The following is a 26,015-nucleotide window of genomic DNA, read 5'->3' as shown; positions in this document are numbered from 1 at the left end:
TATTTCAAAGAAATACAATACGTACTAATCTATCCATGTCACTTTTAATTAAGGCTCTCTTTTACCGAGATGAAAGAATTTTTATGGTACTAGTATGTAAAATGTTTATTGATAATTTCAGTTATTTAATAATAATAATAATAATAATAATAATAATAATAATAATAATAATAATAATAATAAAACTTTAATTACAAAATTCATAATGGTCGTATTTTAAAGAGATGAAAATGACTTCCATTTCACTTGTAAGGATAATTCCTCTTTCTTACTGAGATGAGAGAATTTTTATGGTAGATGCACATGTTTATTATATTTTCAAATAATAATAATAATAATAATAATAATAATAATAATAATAATAATAATAATAATAATAATAATAATAGAAGTAGTAATAATACGATAACTAATTTCAAAAGAAAATTCTTCCCTTCGTCTTTTCCTGTATCAATTTCCCTACCTCATAACTCCAGTGACACTCGGAGCTTAACAATGCCATACAATGGTCAACGAATTTAAGGGTTTTTATGTCTCTCTCTCTCTCTCCTCTCTCTCTCTCTCTCTCTCTCTCTCTCTTGTATTTTAATGAAAATATACTTTAATTTGTGAATACACAGTGTTGCACATGAAAAATGATATTGTTATGATACAATAAAGTTTGTTCATACTTATCTGGCAGATATATATATAGCTGTATTTTCTGAAGTCCGACAGAATTTTAAAAACTCCCGACACACGCAGTGGTCGGCCAGGTGGTTAGTACCCATTCCCGCCGCTGGGAGGCGGGTATCAGGAACCATTCCCATTTTCTATTCATAATTTTTATTTCCACTGTCCCCTGAGGGGAGGTGGGTGGGTACTTGATTATATATATCTGCCAGGTAAGTATGAACAAACTTTATTGTATCATAACAATATCATTTTGTGTTCATGAAAACTTACCTGTCAGATATATATATAGCTGAATCCCACCTTTGGAGGTGGGAAGGGACAGAATAGAGGATTTTGGGAAACAAATGCATGCAGATGATTTACATCTTGGTTCCACCTGTTAGCATAGCTGACTTCGTGATTACTGTCACCCAAGTCTGCTTCTGCTTTACTAGAGTTGCCAGCGAGGTAGAGACCTATAAAGCTGGTGCACTCCAGATGATCTGTCAACGGGGGGCGTGACCACAATGTGACTAGACCATATTGACCATGCCATGAGGGCTAAGAAGTAAAATAAATATATATATAAATATATATATCACCACCTGACCAACCTAGCCAAAGTTAAGGTGTGTTAACTAAGGCTTAAGAGTTAAGAAGTCGCCGTTGTCGGCGACTCAACAACTAAATTAAGAGCTCTTCCTAACCATTTTCTACAGGATAGGATGAGTGGTACTTCTTGCCCCCAAGATTGTGTCTGCAGACACGTATGGCCCTAGCGAGCAGCAGATCTCATATGCCATCTTCACATCTCGCAGGGAGTGTGAAGTGAAGAGTTGCTTCGCTAAAACATGGTACTCAGGATGTTGCTGAGTGCCATGCTCTGTTGAAATGCTTCCGAGGCGCCCTCACCTCGTGAGCATTCAGATAAAAAGATTTCAAATCTTTGTGGGCAAACACAATGAAGGAGCATTTTTGAAAGAAACTCCTTAACACTAAAGCCAGGGTGTTCTTCGATATGGGCAAGTCTGGTCTTTTTCGGAACACTGCAGATTCGCCGAATGACTTCGACTTTCTTGAGTTTTATGTAGATAAAACTTGAGAGACCCGACAGGGCACAGGACTCTCTCTGGCTCCTGCCCACTAACTTGTGCCATCCTTGATTCCAAGCTCCTGGAGCCCAAGGACAAAACGGGTTTCCATTCTTAGGCCACAACAGAAGGCTTAGAGAGCACACCGCCTTGTGTTCTCCAAAGCCAAAACTTGTGACGATGGCTTAAAATCTCACTAACCCTCTTTGTCGTATCTAGGGTGGTTAGAAGAAGGCCTTCCTGATCACATGCAAGAAGTTAACAGGTAAGAGAGGTTCGAATGCTTTGACATCAAGAACTTCAGACTACGTCTAAGTTCCATATTGAAAGCTTCGATCTGGACATGCACAGTCAGTCCGTCTGTACTAAAGTCAGGTGACCGACCAGTTGACCAGTCAGACGAATCAAGGACAGCAAGGCTGTACCCTGAAGACCATAAGGCACTATTCTTCGCTGAAGGATGAGTGTCTGGACTGCCTGGGCGATTCAATCTAAGCAAACCTTGGGGTGTATCAACGTAACCCAACGTCGTCAGCGAATCAACTCCTGACTCGAGCTTCTGGTGCCAGGAGAAAGGAGCGAGGAGCAAAAAGGCGATTCAGTCCCGAAGGAAGAATGCCTGACAGTCCAACCTGGTCTCATGTTACACGATCATCGGGGGTGGGGTGTATAAACGCAACCGACTTCGTCAACAAGAAACTCAGGGCTACTATATGTCGCCTGATCTCGCACGAGTGTCTGACTCCGAGAAAACAGGTGAGACAAAAAGTAGATGGTGAGCGAGATTCGAGATTCCACAGAACTCAAAGATCGTGAAGGGCTTTATTGTTTGACAGACGCAAATCTCTGAGCCCAAAGGCCGTCAACAACATATTTGCGTATTCTTTAATAGTTGTGACTGCCAGCTTATCCCATTCTTCAGACGGAAATGGCAGACGGTAATCTTATTCCTGTCAACATCTCGATAGCCTGAACGTAGTCAGACTCAGAGCGGAGAGGTTATAGGTACCTTTCGAGTTAGAGTAGACGGACTCTCTCGGAAAAGGTCCTTGGAAAGTGAACTAGGAAGTATGTGACCTCTGTGAAACTCCAGGATCCTGAGGGCCAACATGGGGCGATCAGCGTCCTTGTCGCTCCCTGTGACGTCATAAATCCTCTTATTACATTTCCTAAGCGATTGAAAAAGGGAAAAGAGACTAAACATCCATCCCCGTTCATATCATAGGATGGCATTTAATGGTACCGATCCCGGATCGAGCATAAGGGAGCAGAGAAGAAGAAGCCTCTTCGTCCTCAACATATCGAAGAGAAGAATGAAAGGGCGTCCCTAAAGTCTCCACAACTCTCAACTTACTTCTAAAGAAAGATTCCACTCGGAAGTCAATAGTTGCTGCCGTCGATCGAGACGATTCGTACGGACTTTTGCAATCCTGTAACGAACTCTAGAGGATCGTTACATTCTACGCCTGTTGTATAAATAGACTCTTTCTCGTAAACTCGAACAGGGACCGAGAGAAGATACTTCTTAAGATATGAGAGAGCTGTGGAATATCAGAGTTGATCTGGACCACTGGTTCCCAAAAACTCGTTTCGAGGACTGGAGGGACTACCGAATCGCTTTTACTTCTTTCAGATTAAGATCCAGGACATCTGAAACCCTATCCAGATGCCGGCACCCTTCTTTCTATCACCTCAGGTGATAGACGCACTGAGAGATGTTCAGAATCATTCCTAGATCTTGAATAATATTTCAGTTTCCCGGTTGGAAAAACTGTGATCTGAATTGCAGTCTATTCGGGGAAACAAACTTCTTCAGGAAGGAAATGGTCCCCAGCAAGCTCATCCATTCCCTCCCCGAGTATGCTTACTTCCCTAATAAGGCTGCGCTTTGCCTAAGCAGGAGAGCATATGAAAGTGCAATGTTGCGGTAGACTCGTAGTTCTATACCGTGCGGTAACGAGCACCGAAAGGATTAAGAGATAACTCTGTTGAACATAGTAAGGCAAAGGAATGCAACGTTTATTCATTCACGTAAGAAATCCCTTCAATCTTAGGCTAAAGTCCGTGATTGTAGGACAGAGATAGAGTTAGTCAGTCAATCCCGCAGGAGAGACGTAACCGTCAGCACAGAGATACGATTAGTCAGTCAATCCCGCAGGAGAGAGAGACGTAACATACCGCGCATGACAGCGCACGATCTGTTACTGGATCGGTTGGACACTTGGACTGGAGTCTGGAGGACAAACTGCAGACACAGCGTGACAGCAGCAGCCAGCAGCTTACGAATGTCGTCTCTTAACTTATGTCTGGGTTGCCAGCTACCCTATTCTACGAAGAAATAGGTCCGTTATTTTTTGAGCAGAAAGACTCTCAAGCTGGTATATTTAAGCGAAACAGAAAACGCTAAATATATAGATGCGTTTGTGTCGTCAGAACACTACCATACAACGGTAAAAGATAAATCGGAAACTCCTGGAAGGCTGCAGGGAGTAACGATTAACGATTAAATGTCCTTAAAATAGACAATAGACCTCTCGGTTGCCATCCGAAGAGGTAACTACAGCAAGCGTATATGACTTGAACCAACCAGAAATAAATAACGCAAGGCAAAATATGAAATTATATCACAATAAAGTTTGTTCATACTTACCTGGCAGACATATATATAGCTGAATTCGGAAATACAGCTACATACATATCTGACAGGCAAGTTTCATGAACAAAACTTAAGAGAATCGAAGCATCAGCTCAAGCTTCTTATGTTATTGGACATAAGCGTTCATTGACGTAGTCTACAAGTCTATTTCTTGTACGAGTCTGCGAATGACGAATGAGAGCTCTTCCGAATCTTGTCAATAAGAGCTTATTCGCTTACGCAATATCAAGTTAATGAGATGTTGTCAATGAGAACTAACCCATTTACGGGACAAAGAGATATTTTGTCAATGAGGGGATACCCACTTACTTGACAAAACGATAGTATATTGTCAATGGGGGAAAGTCACTGAATTGACAAAACGTAATCCAGGAAGTCGAGCATTTTATTTTTCAGATTCCCGTCTCAAACGAGGGAGGGGCAAGAATCCTGTTAAGAGACTGGGCTTACGGCAGGTAGAACGACGCTGTTCAATTCGGCAGCGTAGTCCCGACTAGAAACTAACAAAACCTATCATCTGAAAAACCCTTTCAGATGGGCTAAAAAGCTTGCAAAATTATCCTGGGAAGAGGAAGAAATTCTCCAACCAGCTTCCTCTCCCTTATCACAACTAATGCCTGCTAAAGCTTAAAATTTATTGGCAGTATGGCAAAGGAAGTCCTGTCTTGGCGTCTTTCCTGAAGAGCGTTCTTTTGATGAGTGCCTTTGCAAGAATCCTACTGACGTTGCGAGAGTCCTGACGTGCAGGACATCGAGCCTTTACATAACCCGTACTGCCTTATCGCAAAGTCTTGACTGCGGTAGAGAAAACGAGATCTTCCCTTGAGCTTTCCTTAACTCCATCCACCTTTGCGAACAGCAATATAATATTGACAGAGACCTCTTGAATTCACGAAACCCGAGGTCTTGCTGGGTTTCGAAGACGAAGTTGTCTGTTCACTTTAAGCTTCCTCCGAAGCACTGCTTACTTCACATTCTTTGCATGTGAGGTATAAGGTATCACCGAAGGTAGAGGTAAAAATTCTTGAGGCCCAAATCGTAAACAAGAGCTAGAAGAGTTCAACAGAAACGTTCAGCCAGGCGACACACCTGGCGTGCGCTGGCGCGCGTGCTCGGCGTCCACTGGCGAGCAGCGAGCGCGCTCGGCGTCCACTGGCTTGCGCTCGGCGTCCACTGGTGCGCGCTTGGCGTGCACCCGCGCGCGCCTGGCGTCCATCCGAACGTCCCGTCCAAGCCGAGCGTCAAAAGAAGCGTGCAGAAAAGCGTCACGCTCCTGACAGGCGTCAAAACAAGCGAGATACATTTCGGAGAGAAATCCGACTGCACGAAACAGTCTCAGGAGAAGGGTTGATCGTGTGAGAATACGAGGGGCGTTTCGAACTGGCGAGGAACGACCCCTGTCTATTCTCACAGTAACAAAGCTCGGACGTCCGCTCTCAAAAGCGTCCTGCTACTAAGACTTCTTTTTCATATTTCTCGGTGGAAAGACGTACACGTGATCAGGCGACGTTCGCCTTCTTACTTCTCACTGGAACGCATAACGAGAGAGAGAGGACGTGAAGCGTCCTCTTCTATAAAGCTTCTATTTAGAGGGCGCGAGTCCTTCCGAAAGCTCCAACCCCCGCGCGGAGGGACGCTTCGGAGGACGAGAAGCAATCCTTCAGGATTCGTGCACGTGCACGCACTAAGGCAGTCTGGGGATTTTCATCAGAAACTGCCGAAGGCACGCCAGATCGGTGGGGGTTCCTCGTAACCCTCCTTCGGCTTTCGACATGCTCTCTCCCCGGGTCCTGGGAGTCAAGCAGAGGTCCAGGCCTAGAGGCGAAATAAGGCCGATCTGACGCACCCTCCACTACACAAGGGGCACTGTCACTGCACTTAGCCACTTCATATTGCTCTCTAAAGCAAGCACTTTCGATTCTAAGATACGAACGAAGGAGTATTAGAGAAAGGGCAATAACCTCTACAGACACTGTTTAGGGCCCGAGGCAACATTACAGGGTTATGAGAAACAATAACAGAAGTAGCACTCTTCACAACAATGAAGGAGAGCCATCACCTCTCGCAGACATATTCATAACCCGTAGGCTATACTACAGGGTTAGGCAAAAAAAAGTCTACAGGAAGGTTAGCAGGTTCACTACCCTGACTTTTGTTTACTGATTAATTGCGTACATACGAATCATACGTTTTCCTTACGGAATTAGACATGTTTACTGATTAATTGCGTACATACGAATCATACGTCTTCCTTACGGAATTAGACAAAGTCTCACACTCCTTACATGACAAATCTCGACAAAGAAGCAAGACTCATACCCCTCGTGCATACCAAGTGCGGATCTACCGAAGTTTTCGGTAGCCACACCCTATCTTTGTTTGCAGACAACACCCTCTGAAACTAGCCTAACTAGATTCAGATATCTTATGCAAAAATGAATCAAATTCAAATCAATTTAAGATAGCGTATGTCTAGCCACAAATCCAAGTAAATAAATTAAAAGACAATTAGGATACTTAGCGGCAATGAAGTTTCCAAAATCTAAGACGGAGGTACTGGAAACAGGTGTTTCCAGCACCGGCGACAGAAAAATTATGAATAGAAAATGGGAATGGTTCCTGATACCCGCCTCCCAGCGGCGGGAATGGGTACTAACCAACCTGGCCGACCACTGCGTGTGTCGGGAGTTTTTAAAATTCTGTCGGACTTCAGAAAATACAGCTATATATATATCTGACAGGTAAGTTTCATGAACAAAAAGTAAATTAGTGATAATTTTAAAGATACGGCCCTAAGAAAAATTGCAAATTAGTGAAATTTTCCCTGTGGACATGTTTTCAACAACGTCTTAAGAACGGAACCCCCGTCGTAACCCGGGGACTGCCTGTATTGGCACTGATATATATACCTAACAAAGGCAATAGGTTACTGGCAATTTTTGCTCATCATCATGCTGTCAGAATGGACCCCCCCCCCGGTAACCGGGGAAAAACTGTACAGGGTAACAAGGTAAAAGATGGTCAACCAATTGTAAGTCAAGGAAACACTGGGTAACTTTCTCAATGTCTGATATAAATAAACTGACCCGATCTCCATACAGAGCTCAGTAGACATCTTACCCACCTGCAACATGAAAAACAACTCAAGAGAAACAGTTGAGGGGGTTTTTGGGAATCAAATTCTGAAGTACTTGAGCTTAACAGCCGGAAGTTTAGGAAGGAATAAAGAACCTTTCCGTGGGAAACAAAACAGATCAGGCAAAGCTTTGATGAATAAAATGAAATACCAAATCTAGTTCCAGTTAGGAAAACCAGTCTTTCACCTTCAATAAAATTGTTCCCTGAAGGCTCTAAATAAATGCATTAGATTTTATACTATGCTTTTAAATGTAAGATTTTTTCAATAATCTGTCTTGCTAACAATGGATGGCTCCTAAGGAAAAACAAAGCATTAGTCACTACCAAACTTCTCTTTGGAAGACACAAACACTGTGCTACAAGACAGAGGAATACCTGTTAGAGGACTACAAACCCCATGGCAGATGGATATACCATCTAAATGATGGGTAAACCTATTCTAGGGGTAAATGTTAATCACACTTTACATCAATAGGATACAAATAATAAAAACAGCAGTCTAGTCAGTCTGTGTGGCAGGAAAATCACCAAACAGTTAAGAGTACATGGTTTTATACACTATATGCTAGGCTGTATACAGCACCTACATGTAGTAAAAGTTAACTGCCTAAAAACTAGGAAAATTATTTTTCAACAAACAAATAAATTCTATTCATCTAGTACATTCTCAAGTTACTGCCTTTATCACTCCAATATTCCTGCCTTTTTGTTTTTAATTTCTTAGTTTCTATCTCTTATTTGTATATACATACTACTTTGCTACTTTCCAATTTGTTCTATCTTTCCACCACTTTTCTACTCTATGCATTTTCCCCCTACATGTGTTAGAATTCTCATTTGCATTCTTTCGAATAGCAAAATTTTAAAAAGTAAATTGTATTTTTCCTAACTATAAAAACCTGAGGTCCTTTACAATTGGAATTACTTATGACGAAGCTGGGATGCAGCCATTAAAATTCTTGAATGAGGTGCTGGGCAGTAACTGCTGTCCGGTAGGCAAGGAGAACCGCCTGCCTGGATGTAAACATTCCCAATTTGCCTTAACCCCAGGTTTCAGATTAAGGGGTGGCATGAGGACCACAGGTCTGTATAGTTAGGAAAAATACAATTTACTTTAAAAAATTGTGATTTTATCCTACACAATGCATATACAAACCCTTGGTCCTTTACAATAGGAAGACTCACTGGTCTGGTTGGAGGGAGGAATCTGAGTTAGTCTCTAGAACTGACTGGAGTCCAGCAAACCTAAGCTACTACCCCTGGTTGAAAGAGTGAGGAGTGCCCTGCCTCTGACACACTGATCAGAGTATAAGGACTGCAAGATCAAAAGTCAGACCTCTGGGCCTTTTCGAAATAACTGAGGAATTGTAACTCATACAAAAAAAGGCTAGGAATAATATTTAGAGTCGGAGGCATTAATGCAAAGTTCTGGAAAGGGTTTGTATTATTGCCAGTCTCCTTCCTCACCTTGCTAGAGGAAGGAGCAGGATTGCCTCTATGATTCTGATAAGAAAAATAGAAAGGAAACTTGATGCATAAGCTTACTGCATCAAACGCCCAACCAGCAAGTGTAAGTTCGAGTCCTATTCTCACCCCAAAGGAAGAGAAGTAGAAGGGTGAGGAGGGGGGGGAGGAGAGACCAACCACTTTCACATCCTTCTTGCCTCTGGAACTGCACACCTTAGGTGGGATGTAACTTGTCCTCTTGAAGGAGCTGGGTAAGCAAACACAACTTGTTGAGCATCCACCACAGGTACTAGGAAAAAGTGTTTCAAGGACCTGTGGGCAACAACCCAAAGGAAGAAAGACATAATATGGTCTTAATGGGACTACATCTACCTTCCAGTCCGACATATTCTTTGGAATGCGATGAAAGGACCAAGCCACTGGCACTGTGCACTCTTGGAGAGAGCATGCAGGCGACGTAGCTAACTGCAGAGATGCTTGCAATCTTGCAGGACTCAAAGGAAATCGACATCCAGTGAAGGGTGTCAAGTCTCCGCAGGTACACCAACCCATCAATAGGACTAAGTAATGATTGATCTGGAGTAACAAATGCAAAGTCCAAGGCGCAGGGGATCATGAAGGATTTGAACCTGTCAAAACAGATGCTGAATGATTCAGACAAAGAGAGACGGAATGCAGTCTTGAAAAACAAAAACTGTCTGATGATTCTCGTAAGGGCTCGCATGTCCAAGACAAGAGTCAAATGCCATCCAGTTTGGGTTCAGCAAGTAGTAGTTGAACACTTTATGAATTAGAAAATCTATAGAGAAGACAAAAACTGCTGTATTTGTCTGAAAAATCTTTCTGAACCATTGCAGTGGCCTATGGGTCAATTGCAACGAAACAGGAGACTTACAGACTTCTGCTATACTGTGTGGGTAAACAGAAAGATGATAATGAATCTAATGAGAAATATCTTCTGGTAATAATCTCAATGGCTAATGTGGAGCTTGAGACATAAACCATATGTGAGAATTCAGAGCCAACCAGAGACCTATGTCTGTGATGGCCAGACAGAGAGATTCGAATAAGTAAAACCCCCGACATAGGAGAAACAATACCAAGAAGAACAAAATCTCAGTGAGAGGGCAGTATTCTGCCCTTTGCTAGACTGTAGGCTGAGATGCCTGGCAGTACATTCCATCTTGGATATTTGGCTCATAGAGCTATAGAGTGCACTACTGATACACATGAACACATGCATTATTAACCGAGAAAGAGGGAGAGAAACCCTCTAGTTCAGTGATAATGCGAACCCTGTGGTGTTGTTGCCAAACAATACCAATAGTCGTCTCAAAATCAAAATCGGAAACTCTGGGAGGCCCAAAAGGCTGTCCTGAGTTTCAGGTTAATTAAGAGAAGGTACTATTTGTCTCACCCACACACACCAGAAGAGCTAAACAGGTATACAGTGATTCCCCCATATTCGCGGGGATGCGTACCAGACCCCCCCGTGAATAGTTAGAACCCGTGAATGTTTGGAACCCCTATAAAAACGCTAAAACAGCCTATTTTGTTAGTTAAAGCTCAAGAAAAACCCACTCAAAATTTTATACTTGGTTTTTTAATAGTTTTATCACAAAGAGTGCATTTTATGATGAAATTGATAAAAAAACCCAGGAATTTGCGGATATTTCTCATAGAAAAATACAGCGAATGTGCGAATTTTCCGCGAATAATGCGGGGAAACGTTCCCGAGAGAAATCCGCGAACCCGGAGAACGTGAATATGGGGGGTCCACTGTACACTTATTACTCGGACGGTGCAACTAATAACAGACGCAGCCGGCTCTTGTTAGTTGAGTGCCAGCCTAATTCTTCACTTCGAAGGAGAAAAAGAAAAAGGACTGGAAGCAGACCTTCATTCTCTCATATGAAGCTGAAGCTGTCCTAAAAGGTGCTTCTACAGTGATAACAGGACACCGAAGACGACTAATTCATGGCAAACTGGTCGCTCCCAAAACAGGAACACAGTAGAGGTGGAGCTCAAAATCCTCGGTGATATCCATTTTGAACAAATTGAACATATGCTTGGTGAGATCCTAAGATTGAGCCAGGAACAGTCTCTTGTATTCGAACTTTGGGGAGTATACTCTGTAAAGTTCCTCTTATTCCCTCACTCATTCAAGTGTAATGCAGGAAGTAGAGGGAAAAAAGAGAGGGGGATTGACTGTTCTTGCCCACTCTTCTCAGAACTTGCGGTGACGATAGCAACGCACAGACTAAGAAAACATATTCGTCTCAGGTAAAAACACTTCCTGAAGGGAGAACAGAGGTTTTCACTTACCAAACAGAGCATTCTCTTCAGAGTTGAGCAGAGTTGAAGGCGCCAAAGGTTGGCGAGAACTTGCCATGTCTTGCTATGCATCTGTCTTTTCCATGATCGAACCTAATAAAGAGGTCTACACAGAGAACCTCCTCCTAGCTCCTCCAGATGCCTTGTCCCGAGGTACAGCAACATTGGCCTTGGTACCTGAGGAAGAGCCATTCCTGGCTTTCACAGGTGGGTCCGAGTCCCCAACAAGGCTTGGTCCCTTCTCTCACCCTGCACCACTGTAATGATGGAGAGAAGACTCCCCATCACTGACTGGGTGTACAACCCCCTTTGGAGGTTGTACACTTGGAGAGACTCACAAACAAATACCGGACCCCAAGACACTAGACCCTAGGGGCAGTGTCCCGTTTTCCGCTCCTGAAGGAGCAGGTGAGCCAATGACAGAGCCAACTGCTTTCTGTCCCGGGGGGCAGTTCCTTAGAAGTCTCAAGGCAAGACTTCTTAGGGGGCGGTGAAGCTACCTTCCTCCTCTTAAGCCAGAGGGCTTTCGAAGAGGGAGGTAGGAGGCGTCAGGCGACAAAGACAACGGCCCCTTTCTGTGGAACTTGATAGTCTGATAAGATGACACCAGGACTGCAACATGGGAAAGGAGGTGCTATGCCATAGCAAGGAACTGCACTGATCAAGAGCAGAGTTTTTTCGGCATAGCAGGGCTGGCCAAGCAGAGTTGAGTGAGCTGAGCAGATTACCACCACATAATTATGAGTGGTAATCATCAACAAAGAACTATCACTTCTTCCCAATTAACAGTTCTCCTTCGAGGTCAAAGCCCTAAGAAGAAGAATACTGTGTCTGCTGTCCTACATGTTTGGACCCTAAGTCCAAGACACGAGGACAGGACTTGACTATTCACCTTAAAGGTTTTCATGTTCTACATAAACCCAAACCAGACTGAAGAGCAAACTCCTCTGTACTGGTAAAGGCTCATCTCACTATTCATGCACTCGCTTGCTATGGTGAGTGCCAGAATTTGTAAGAATTCCCGCGCTTAGCAAGATTCATGCATCTTCTTGTAAGACAAATAATCAGGTGACTCTCGCCCGGGTGCTCAGTAACATGATGAAGCCAAGCACTCGGCGAGATTCCTGAGTCTTGTAAAACAAAACAAAAACAGGAGAGTCATGTCTTGCCCGAGTGCTCAGAAACAGATGAAACCAACCACTCGGCATGCACTTGAAAATTCCAGAAGTCAAGCGCTTGGCGAGGCTCCCAATTCTTGTAATAATAATTACTGGGAATGTCAGTCTCACCCTTTTTTGGAAATCATACAGAACCAGAACACTCAAAGAGTGCAAGAAATTCCAAGGAAGTCATGCACTTGGCAAGACTCCTGAATTTTGTCAGACGATCATCAGGAAGCAGTCCCTCTTTCACTTCCATAGAAGTTGAAGAAGAACAGACATAAAACCAGTCCTAAATGCAGCAATTCAGACTGGATCAAGAGAGTGATTCACAGAATAAGCACTTTAGGTTCACAAAATGGAAGATCCCACAGGGAAATGCGAATTGGAATCCGCCCAAAGGACATAATAATCTAGGTGTTCGAAACCTCAGAGAACACCAGGCTCAAGATGGTGAGAAGTCTCTCCATCATTTACAGAGGATCCTTCCTCGACGACAGGTGTACATCTGGTGGGACCGTAAGACCCCTCCAGGAACGTACCTAGCATTGATCCTACGATGAGCACTCTTCAGGATTCCTCCTATTCACCTTGCCCCTCACGGTGTAGCCCAAGGAAGTAAAGGGAATAGGAAAGGAGGATCTGATGCTCTCATTCCCCTTCACAGTGGTGCTATCAGAAGAAATGAGCCGCACCGTCACCTGGTGACAGCAGAGTGGGGTCTAGGAGTGCATGGTTGTCTCAGCAAGACGCTTTCCCAAGGAGAATGCAGAGGTTCTCACTGAGCTGTAGCAGTGACAGTGGTAGCAATGGCGCAGACACCTGACTGGCGAAAACATGCATTGTCCTCACGACGCTTCCCAACCCTCTTCAAAGCCGAAACTTTGTGCCAAGAGGGCTGTACAGGGGACCCCCTCCTAACTTCTCCAGATGCCTTGTCCCGAGGGACAGCAACACTGACCCTAGCAACTGACGAAGAGCCAGCTCTGGCTTTCACAGGTGGGTCTGAGCTGCAGCTCAGTCCATTCTCTCGCCCTGCACCACTGTCACGACACAGAGAGGACTTCCCATCACTGACTGTTGATGTGCAACCCCCTTGGCTAGACCCGAAAGAGCAGGTGAGGTGATGAGAGAGCCAAGTGCTTCCTTCCCAGGGGGAGGATGCAGACCCTAAGAAGTCTCGTGGCAAAACTTCTTAGGAGGCAGAAAAGCTACCTTCCTCTTCTTAGGCCGGGAAGCCTTCAAAAAGGGAAGGTGAAGCAGTGGCAGACGACAAAGATCAAGACGATGACACCTTTGGAGACCTCTTCTTCCTCAACATCTTCTTCACCAACTTCTGCAGGACTTCTTCTATAGGATGAAGCATAGTCATCATCAGAAGTAGAGTTAACCACCACAGGACAGCTGGATAGATGCTGTCCAGTGACAAAACTCCAGGATAACAGCAGAAAATCAATATGATTTTCTGCTGGGGAACCGTACACACACTTGAGGGCCAGTGTCACAGAATGCTAACAAGTCACAGGTACAATTCCGAGGGTCTGATAGCCAACACAAAGAGATATCCAACCATCTGCTAATGCAATCTATGTACTATATTGCTCACTGTTAGCCAACAGAAAAAAGGAAATATGATTGAAATGACGGATACGCCTCTCACACCAAAGGACAAAGCCCTCCGAAATGAGAGGAGACCCCCAAACATCAACACCACACCTCCAAACCACCTTCTTCGCCCAATAAGCAAGCAAAGAGGGCGAAGGAGAGCGAAGAATACCAAGAGAAAAAAAATGAGGGGTGAACTTCCGAAGTTCCCCCCAGTAAATTCTCCTAAAGCATAAGCGTAAATGTCAAATAAATATACTGTCACGCCCTTACTAATAAAGGGCAAGAGTAAGTGATAAGGGTGTAAATGCTACACCCTTGCCGCCAACTTATAATTCACAAGGGAAAAGGGAGCTTAGCAAGGCTTACCACAAAATGTGGGTTTGTATATTAATTATAAATAGTATCAAACACAGTACAATATTCAAAACGTATTAGAAACAATAAAAGAAAGATCTCACCGGGAAATCATGATTAATGACTAGTCAGCAAGAGCTCACAGACATACATTCTCATCGGAAGATGGTAGATTGGCAATGTTTACATCCAGGCAGGCGGGTCTCCCCACTTACTGAACAATAGTTACTGCCTGACCACCTTGTTCAAGAATTTTAACGGCCGTGTTCTAGCTTCGCCATAATAATTCCTATTGTAAAAGACTGAGGTTTGTATATTGTGTAGGAAAAACTTCCCCTTTGCCTCCTCCCTGTTCCCCCCTATGCCCTTAAATCCCCTTCTCTACATTACCTCTGCTAGAAGTTCAAGGCTACCTTCTTATCATTTCAACATCTTGTCATCTCTCTCTTTATACACCTATCCAAATTGCTGCAACACAGTTCTTGTGATGCCTCTTGTAATCATACTCATTACATATTCTGATTCCTGACATGTTAACTTTTAATCCTTTTTTAACTAAAAGTAAGACCCATATTTCTCTTAAGAGCAAAAAACTGTGATTCAACCTCATTTTTATATGCTAACAGTTTATTAATGGGCTTTTGATACAAAACTAAACAGAATTATCATAACAACATATATATAATATTAATTAAAAAGCCTCGATTACTAAGTAAGCAAACAGATTAAAATAAACTGATACATTACCACTGATTATTAAAGCATTATAGGTTAAACAAGATAGAACATTTAGATTATGACAAAAGCCTCACTATTACATACCCAATACAAAAACCAATGTTTTTAGTTTGTTTCACTTACCAATGTACAGCGGTCTCCCCCTATATTTGCGGGGGATGTGTACCAGACCCCTGTGATTAGCTAGAACCCCAAAATAGTTGGAACCCATAAAAATTGCTCAAAATGGCCTATTTTGTTAGTTAAAATTCAAGAAAAACCCACACAAAAAATTTTATACCTGGTTTTTTAAATAGTTTTATAAAAAAAAAAAACATTCGTTTTGTGATGAAATTGAAGGAAAAACCCAGGAATTTGTGGGTATTTCTCATAGAAAAATGGCGTGAATACATGAATTTTCCACGAATAAAGGGTGGATATGTTCCAGAGAGAAATCCATGAATGCGTGAGTCCACGAATCCAGAGAATCCAAATACAGGGGGCCCACTGTACAGCAAATCACGGAAACAGCAGGAAGGATCCCAACTACAGTTGACCCCCCATATTCATGTTCTCCGGATTCGCGGACTCACACATTCACGGATTTCTCTCAGGAATCATTCCCTGCATTGTTCACGGAAAATTCGCGCATTCGCGGTATTTTTCTATGAAAAATATCCCCAAATTCCTGTTTTTTTTATCAATTTCATCACAAAATGCACTTTTTGTGATAAAACCATTAAACAAACCAAGTATAAACATTTTTTGTGGTTTTTCTTGAGTTTTAACTAGCAAAATAGGCTGTTTTTAGCGTTTTTATAGGGGTTCCAACTAATCGTGGGTCTAACTATTCATGGGGGCGTCTGGTACGCATCCCCCACGAATATGGGGGGGACCAATGTATTTAAATATGTAGTGTATAACAGAAAGGAACCTTGAAATTCAAAAATGACACAGGCACTCTTAGTTCCACTATATCAAGCTCTTCCTGAGATGTAAAAGGGTGCAATTAAGTTTACTATTACTCATTCAGCAAGCTGAACAGAAACTGATGATAGTGACAGATAACATCAAGGGCTACCCCATGGCAGCAGGAAGGATTTACCTGAGAGAGCAACTCATGATTCTCTCCCCTGAAGGCAAAACTCACAATGTTCTCCCCTAAAGTAAAAAATTAGCAACACAAAATTTCTGTTCTTTCTGGCATTTACCTTTAAAAACAAGAATTCTATTTATTGTATGGACATGGTAAATGCTGCATCCAACCAATTCTAAGGCCACTTCACTTTTATTGCATGATAAAGATTAATCTCCTAGTTCCCCAGATTATTTTAATGACAACATACCATAACTTCATTAACAGAATCAGAAAATTGTATATAGAAAAAAAGGCAGCCAATCAAAACAAAGGAAAAATATTTAAATGTAAGCGAAAATATGTACATATCCTGAAAAATGCATATGCTACTACCTATTTCCTGAAGATTTATCGATGTAGTTCTTGGTGCAGAAAAATAGCAGCCAATTTCCAAAAATCTCAATGCTGAAGAAGTATACAACTAGTGTGTTCACACCGCTAGCTTCCAAAAGCTGTAGACAAAAATATAAAATATAATCTGTAAGCTAGAAAAAAAGTCACAAAAACTTTTATGGCAATACAATAATTATTTTCTATCGCAAATAAAATATCTAAGCATTCAATACATGGCAAACTCTTAACAAAATCATTTTATAGATGCATACTCGACTGTACAACTGAAAACAATACTGTAACTGTATTCAAAAGGGAAATAATTTACAGCAGCATGACAATTTCAGTCATATGCTCTACATGTTTACATACATATTCAATACAGTATAACAAGAGAAGAAATGCTGGAACTACACACTACTGTACCTACAATATGTTACAATGACTAGTACTGTACATACACAAAAAAAGTAAGAGCATCAGCAAATGGTCATAACATTACAGCAATGAACTGTATTTTGTAAGAGATCAAGTCTATTATAAATATGCTTACTAAAGATCTAAGCATTGTACCCGTGAGTATTATTCACAAAATCAAAGCTAACATTTACATACGTACAACATACAAAAGGCAAAGTACCTTTATCAATGGAAATATTTTTTACAAAAAATAGTCATAGAATTACTCTAAATATACAAAAGCATTACATTAATCACCTGATACGAATAATAAGTGAGCAACAATATGATGATCAGAGTTGTAAGAGGAGCCAAGCTTGTGAGAAATTCGACAACCCTCTTGACAATCACGATTTTGTCTGTGTTGACAAGAGCACTCCAAGCACGACGACACACGCATAGTGGAGATAGCATTCAGTTGGCTGACTTTGTTACAACAGCAGATAAACAAAGAGCAAGCACGTGAACTCCCTACAAAATAAGAGTATATCAGTGTAAAATTCTATAAACTTTTTAACGAATAAAAAAATGAACACTACATAATGTATATCATATTGTTGGGATCAGTTTTGTTTATGAATCACATCCTTTCATAATGATTTTGTTATTTTAAACATATTCACAAATGACTGACAAAATGACTGCATTTTTGCTCTTCACAACCTTCTTATGTTGTGTGCTACAGGATAGATTAAGTGTTACTTGCTGGAATCCTTTGTCCTTTATGTGCAGCAGTATTTTCTGACTTTGACTTTTCAGTTATCTAATTATGTCCCACCTCATTATCCAACTTCTTCCGCCTTTTTCTTTCACCAATTTTTGTTTCTCACTGAAAAATCATCTCTTGGGCTAGTCTGGAAATTAGATTTGGTAGTCTAGCTAAACTACTATAGTACTAGTACTACTTCTATTATAATAACAATGGCTGTAGTATTTATGCCAAGGGAGCAAGTGGTAATGTGGTGTTGCCAACAGTTGGTGTAGTTGACCTTAAACTAGATATTCGACTGCAATGTTTGATGATCATAAGCACATCCTCCTTGCCCATCTGACTAGCAGGCTACTCAGGATATTCAGAGGGCATGGTTCCAATGACAGGGAACCTTATTGGAAGGGGCATGGTCTGGTTTGAAAAATGACATTTTTATAGTAAGATTTTATGTATAATTACCAAGTAGTTACATAGCTATAGTTTCTAATTGTCAGCAGCTAGAATTTTGAAAATTCGCAATAGCACAATATTGTTTTGGCTAGGTGACACAATGCCCCCCACCCCACTACCAGGGGAGAGAGGAACCAACTCAGCACTGGTTTGTTTATGCCCTATGAGTTCATGAATCATCCGAAAAAGGACTGGGAAGAATATTCAGAGTTGGAAGCATTAATACAAAGTTCTGAGAAGGGTTTGCATTATTGCCAGTCTCCTTCCTCCCCTTGCTAAAGGAAGAAGCAGGATCGCTTCTATTATTCTGATAAGAAAAATAGAAATGAAACGATGTGCTAGCTTACTGCATCAGTCACCAGACCAGCAGACGAGTAGAAGGACAAAGAGGGGAAGATGGAGAGACTAGTCACTCTCACATCCTTCTTACCTCTAGAACCGCACACCATAGGCGAGATGCAACTTGTCCTCTTGAAGGAGCTGGGTAAGCAAACACAACTTGTGAGCATCCACCACCGATCCAAGGAAAAGAGGTTCCAAGGGCCTGTGGGCAGACCCAAAGGAAGAAAGATATAAATTGGATCGTAATGAGACACGTGTGCAGCAAATTTCTCAAAATCATTTGCTTGACAGTAAACTCCTCAAAAGCAATTGCCCGAAAAATAATTTCTTGAACTATCTACTCCTTGTTGAGAAATGAATATTAGAAGAATAGATAGATATTGGCTTTCGAGTAATATGCCTTGCGCAAAAATACTTTTAAAAAATAATTTTGCTAATAAATCTTTTTAGTTTACATAAGCAAAAAGGTTAAAAAAGTTAAAGACAACATTGATGACAGGTCTAAATGCCAATGCAGATAATAAACAAACTTTGACAGCAAATTCAGCATTGGTGTCGCATATTCCCTTGAGGCCATTTGCTTGAATTTTTTTTAAAAGGCTTTGACAGAAATGAGAAAAACACCCACAGCATTTAGTCATCAAAAATTCTTGTTCTATATCCTTCAACATGGCAAGTTCAAAATCAGTCATTATTGTCAATGCCTGGAATGTTGGGATTTTTTTCTTTTAAAGCCTTCACGAATCTCTTGTACGTTTCTTCAGTTTTGTTTGGTAGCAGTGTGTATAAGAGGGGTGTAATACTACCTGACTGTACCCCATGTATTGTATACAACTGAACAAAATTCAAAGGCACAGTTTTAGAAGTGCCATCAGAGTACCAGTTCTCTGAATGCGCTAATATGCCGAGATTGTTCTGGGTTGCAAAAATTAATATATGACCATTTGTGGGACAAGTCATATGCAAAGAATAAACCTCCTTTGATGGTTTTTGTAAACTCTTCCGGGTGATAAGATAGAGGTAGCTATTAGGCAAAGCAGGGCCAGCATTTTCCTTTGCTCGTATATTGCGTATACTAGTTCTTTTCATATTTGCTACTGAAGGGAGCTTCACCGCCACAGCACCATTTACTCCCATTGAAGCACATTATACAATATAATGTGGTGTATCTCGACTATTTATTGCATGCGATTTCACTTTCTCTTTGATTTTAGCAGCATCAATTTCAGCACCATCTCCTGGATGGTTGTGATCTCCACTTCGTTTTTGGATATTATCATTGATAGTGATGGCGGGAGCTGAACATTTAAGTTGCTTGCACATCTCACATTTCCAATATATCTTGTTGTTCACAGACTTGTCCTTGATATATAGATATCTGTCCTAGCATTTTTTTCCCCCTTTTCGCTCTCCACGTTATTTCCATCTTGAGGGTTCGATACTTCCAGAAAAACTAAAATAAGGAAATATACAAACAAGGTTTAAACTTGAAAAGAAATATATTACGACATTTAACATTCTGTCAATAGTGCTCATTAACAGACCTGGTAATGATTGTTTGGAATATTAATGATTGTTTCAAAAATAGATACGTATTAGCTTTCGAGAAATATGCCTTTCAAGAAACTGATACTTCGAGAAATTATTTTTCGAGTAACTTTTTTAGAGGAATTAACTGTCAAGCATTGAACACTTCTGCATGGAAGTCAGCAGTGGATAAAGGTATCGACACTCAATGAAGGGTGTCGATTCTTCTTAGGTACAGCAACACACCAACAGGACAAAGTAATGACTGATCTAGATCAATCAATACAAAGTCCAAAGGGCAGGAGATCATGAAGGTTTCGGATTCCTCAACAGATGCCAAATGATTGCACATCCGAGACATAATCACGACATGACACCCACCTTTTGAAGGCGATGTTGAGAACGAACCATGCAAATTGTCTATCTTGTTCGCCAACAATGTTGAGAGACGAGATGATGATTCTCGTGAGGCATGTGCACATTAAACGAGAGTCAAATGCCTTCTAGATACTGAGGCCCTTGTGATGGTAAGACAGAAGTTTCTCATCAGTAGCTGAATCTCAACCAAGGAGAAACAGTACTACTTAGTGAATGACTAAGGCGAATGTGGACCTACGTCTTCACAGTTGGATCGGAGAGAATTGAGCTCTCACAATTCTGATCATAGAAAAAATCCCATTGATGATACCAAGACGGCTCTAATTCCTTGTGTTTTACATGACTGAGAAAATTATTCTGCTATTTAATTGCTGCTCAGCGAGAAAGTCGGTGCTTGCAATGAAGGCAGAGAGTCTTTCAGTAATGAAAACACAGGGAGGAATTTTCTATTTACTCTGGAAGCAGAGCTAGCCGGGCTGGGAACAGGTGAAGTCATCCGTTATTCATTTACAATTCAGGGTGAACAAAGAGTAATTGAACACCTTGCAAATTAGAAAACATATTTTAGAAGACAAAACTCAAATTGTCTGAAGAAAATCATTCTGTGTCATTACAGCAGCCTATGGGCCAGATGCGATGGAACAGAAGATTACAAACTTCAGATATACCATGGGGTAAACAGAAAGTTGACAATGAGTCTAATGAGATATATCTCTGTCTGAAAATTCTCACAATGGCAAATATTGAGCACAAGACATGGGCCTTATGCGAGAATTCTGAGCCAACCAGAGACCTAAGTCTGTGATTGCCATGGCAGAGATTTGAATTGGTAGCTAATCCTTGATGGAGGAGAAACTACTAAGACAAACATAATCTCAGAGCATAGGCAGTATCTGCAACTCGCTACACTGAGTTGCCTGGTAGTGCATTCCACGTTCGGCTAGAACCATTGAGCACAAAAAAAGATACACTTGAGCATCTGCATTTTAACCGAAATGGGAGGGAAAGAAACTCTCTTGTTTGGTGACAAAAGCAAATGTTGTGGTGTTGTTAGCAAAAAAATACCATTAGTCATCTCAAAATCAAAACCGGAAACTCTTGGGAGGCTCAAAAGGCTGTTCTAGTTTCTGGTTAATTAAGAAAAGGTACTACAGTATTCGTCTAGGTCACATAACCGAAGAATTACCTTCCAGATATGCGCCTATTACTCAGATGATACAACTGATAACAGAAGCATGTCACAAGGAGAATATACAAGTATATTTGTAGGTTCCTGTAAAATGTGCTCCAGCCTAATTCTTCTTCATTCAAGAGACAAGAATAAGGACTGAGAGCTGACCTCCTTTATTCTCTAATGATGAGTGAAAGTGAAGTTGTCCTGAAGGGAGACTTTTACGGTGTTAACAGGATACTGAAAACGACTAGTTCAAGCAGAACTGGTTGTTCTCAAAATAGTAGCACTGGAGAGGCATTCAAACCTCTCAGTGCCATCCATCCTGAACAGACTGACATATGTTCGGTAAGATTCTAAGACTGAACCAAAAACATATTCTCTCGGATTCGAGCGCTAAGGAGTAGGCTCCATAAAATTCCTCTTATTATTCCCTTGTTCATTCCGGTGTAACCATGAAGTAGAGGGAAAAAAAAGAGAGAATGATTGACTGCTATTGCCCGCTCTTCTCTAAACTTGCGATGTTCCCACTTTGTTAAACAAAGCATTCATTTCCTACAACTGTTTTGTTCGCATTCTCACGAACAAAAGTTGACCGCAGTTAAATGCAGTAAAAGCTGGCGAGTACTTGCCACGGCTTGCTACACATCTATCTTCATCGTGATTGAACCTCATGAAAAGGACTACACAGAGGACCTCCTCCTATCTCCATTAGAGGCCTTGTCCTGAGGAACAGCAACATTGATCTTGGCGCCTGAAGAATAACCATTTATTCCTGGCTTTCACAGTTGGGTCCAAGCCACCAACACAACTCAGTCCCTTCTCTCGTCCTGTGCCATTTTCATGATGGAGAGAACACTACCTCTCACTGCCTGTGGATGTATGACTTCCTTAGGAAGTTGTACACTTGGAGAGACCCGTACACAAAGACCCGACGCAGCCCCAGTTCCAAGGCAGCACCCTTGGAACTAGGGACAGGAGAACAAACCTGGGCTTGAACTCCTGGGGCACCTGAGACACTATATTTTAAGGATAGCATCCAGGTTCCCGCTCCAGAAGGAACAGAGAGCCGAAGAGACAGCCAATTGCTCCCTCCCTAGGGAAAGGATACAGAACCTTAGAAGTCGCAAGGAGAAACTTCTTAGGGGCCGGAGAATTGCCTTCCTCTTCTTAGGCTGTGGAAGCATTCGAAGAGGAAGGTTAGGAGGTGTCAGATGACAAAGGCGAAAGATGACGACCCCCGTAAAATACTCGCTGCAACACAGGAAGGGAGGGTGCTATGTCATGGCAAGGAGCAGAGTGTTCTTTTGTTAGAGCCGAGCACTTGGCTCGGGAGAGCAATCTGGTCAAGCTGAGTCACATGAGCTGAGCAGATTACCACTACACAATTATGAGTTTTAATCATCAACAAAGAACTGTCACATCTTCCCAATTAAGTGTTCTCCTTCGAGGCCAAAGCTCCAAGAAGAATAGAGGGATTCTGTGCCTGCTGTCCTACGTGTTCAGACCCAAGGTCCAAGACGCGAAGATAGTACGTACCTAACCATTCACCTAGAAGGTGTTGCATGCAGTTCCAAGCTCTGCATAACTCCAAACCAGACTGAAGAGCAAACTCATCTGTACTGATAAAGGCTCGTCTTGCTATCCAAGCACTCGTGATGGTGAGCACTCGGCGAGCACTAGAATTCGTAAGAATTCCCACGCTCGGCGAGAAAACCCGACTCTTGTAAGACAATAATCAGGCGAGCCTTGTCTCACCCTGGTACTCTGCAATATGATGAAGCTGAGCACTCAGCGAGCGCCAGCGGAACCAAGAGATCCAGGCACTCGGCGAGACTCCCGATTATTATAATTACTGGGAATGCCTGTTGCCCATGTGTTTGGAAATCACACAGAACCAAATCACTCTGTGAACACCAGAAATTCCAAGGAATTTAATTTGTTTGTTTGTTTGTATGGTGTTTTTACGTTGCATGGAACCAGTGGTTATTCAGCAATGGGACCAATGGCTTTACGAGACTTCCAAACCACATCGAGAGTGAACTTCTATCACCAGAAATACACATCTCTCACACCTCAGTGGAATGTCCGAGAATTGAACTCGCAGCCATCAAGGTGACACACCAACACCATACCGACCATGCCACTGAGTACTGAGGCTCTCCAAGGAATTTAATGGCTCAGCAAGACTCCCAATTTTCGTAATAACAGTTACTGGGGATGTCTGTCTTGCCCGAGTGTTTGGAAATTACAATAAACCATAGCACTGGGAATGCCAGAAGATGCCTATGTATTGCAGCAACAATTATCAGGAATTCCCATCTCACCTGAGTGTTTGCAAATCATAGAAGACCGAAACACTCTGAGAGTGCTATAAATTTCCAAGAATTTAAGCGCTCGGCAAGACCCCCAAATTTCGTCAAACTATATTGGGCAGGGCCCCTCCTTGACTCCTATAGAAATCGAGAAGGAATGGGCATAAAAACCAGTCCTAAATGCGAGCATTTAAGACTGGAATGCGAATGCAATTCAACAGAATATACACTTGAGACTCCCAAAATGCCAGAACCCATAGTGGACTGCAAATTAAAATCTGTCCAAAGGACAGAAAAAGCCAGGGAGAACATAGTCTCCCAATCTGACAGAAGATTCTTCCTCAACGACGTGGATGTACATCTAGTGGGACCCAAAGATCCTCCCAGGAACATAGTGCCCCGACGCTGAATCCTACGGCGAGCACTCTGCAGGATCCCTATTCACCTTGCCCCTCCTGGTGTAGCCATAGGAAGGAGACGGAATAGGTGAGGAAGATTGAAAGCTCTCGCTTGCCCTGCTAGCGTAACTAGCAGAAGAAGCGAGTCACAGGCAGCCATCAACCTGTGGTCAGTACCGTGATGGCCGCGACACAAGTCTAAGAAAGCGTTATCGTCATAGAGAAACACTTTCCCGAGAAGGGTTACGAAACTCTTGCACGGCAGGTGAAACGTTTGCTGCCACCGAGATCAGTCAGCCACACGAACGTAACCGTCGTCTGGGTGGGGCTAAATGTGCACCTGACTGGAGAGAGCCAGTACCATCCTCCGTCGTGTCTCAAGTCTTTGTTGAGGCTGAAACCTCTCAAGAGAACCGAATGGGGGGGCCCCTACTAGTCTCACTGTGTGCATGGTCCCGTCACATAAATCCTGGGAACTGAGCAATCACTGTGAGAGCGATCACCAGCAAGGTCCGAGTCACCTGAGCACCTCGCTCCTCATTTCCACTCCGTGCCCGAGTCATGACGGTGAGCAGACTCAGCATGACTGACTCAGGATGCACGGGAATCTGAAGATTTACGTGCACTCGGGGAACTCGCGAACGAGCGCCCGATAAGGAACTAGTCTTAAGGGCAGAACCTCTAGGACTAGCAGCAGAAATGCGAACCAAAGTGCACTTCTACAGCTCCTGACACGCTAGGCCCTGGGGACAGCGTGATGGTTCCCATTCCCGAAGGAACAGGCGAGCCAGCGGAAGACCCAACTGCCTCCTCAGTTCGAGGAGGCAGACCCTTAGAAGTCCTGTGGCAAGACTTCTTAAGGGGGGAGACTACCTTCTCCTTCTTCGGCAGGGAGCCTTAGATTTCGAAGGGATGGAAGCTGATGGAAAATATGATGATTCTGAAGAGAGATATTATGACACTTAGCGAGCTCTCTTCCTCTTCGACTTCTCCGAATTCTACAAGACTTCTTCTATAGGATGAGGTATATTTACAAGTAGGAACAGAGTTAATAATAACAGGGCAGCAGCGAAGGCTTTGTCCAGTGACGAAACTCTAGGATAGCAGCAGTAAATGAATATGATTTCCAGCGGGGAACAGTACACACACTCGAGGACCAATATCACAGCAACGAGTCACAGGTACAATTCCAAGGTTAGGATAACCAACGCAAAGAGATAACCGACCATCTACTGCTGTAATCAGTTACCACCACTGTTAGCCTGTAAAAGAAAGAAAATATGATTTAAAGTAATAAGGATACTCCTCTCGCATCCAAGGACACTGCCCTCTGAAATGAGAAGAGATCCTTCAAACACCAACACTACACTCCCCCTCATCTATCTTCGTCCTGTAGTTAGCGAGAGGACGAAGGAGAAGAGGAAATATCAGGAGAAAACAAATTGCAAACCTCCAAAGTTCCCCTCAATAAATTTCAAAGCATAAGCATAAATTTCGGATGAACACGTTTCGTCCTAATGTTAAAGGGGGAAAATGTTATGTAATAAGGATGTTGGCAAACCCTCGCCGCCGATCCTTAACACAAAGTAGAAAGGCGCCTATCAAGGCTATCA

General features: G+C 42.4%; 1 protein-coding gene across 2 annotated transcripts in view; it reads right to left on the bottom strand.

Moving 5' to 3' along the window:
* LOC135221955 (palmitoyltransferase ZDHHC22-like) overlaps positions 1-26,015 on the bottom strand; it is a 307,849-nt gene that overhangs the window by 224,986 nt on the left and 56,848 nt on the right. For both annotated transcript variants that reach the window (XM_064260001.1, XM_064260002.1), the window contains exons 2-3: positions 17,368-17,580; positions 16,651-16,769 (exon numbers count right to left, since the gene is read on the bottom strand). In XM_064260001.1, coding sequence (XP_064116071.1) covers positions 16,651-16,769; positions 17,368-17,523 — 275 coding nt within the window. In that variant the 5' untranslated portion in view covers positions 17,524-17,580. The remainder of the gene's footprint in view (positions 1-16,650; positions 16,770-17,367; positions 17,581-26,015) is intronic.

The sequence above is a fragment of the Macrobrachium nipponense genome, chromosome 3 (assembly GCF_015104395.2).
Source record: "Macrobrachium nipponense isolate FS-2020 chromosome 3, ASM1510439v2, whole genome shotgun sequence".
NCBI lineage: Eukaryota > Metazoa > Arthropoda > Malacostraca > Decapoda > Palaemonidae > Macrobrachium > Macrobrachium nipponense.
The sequence above is the reverse complement of the archived record's forward strand: the minus strand, read 5'-3'. Positions and strand labels throughout refer to the sequence as shown.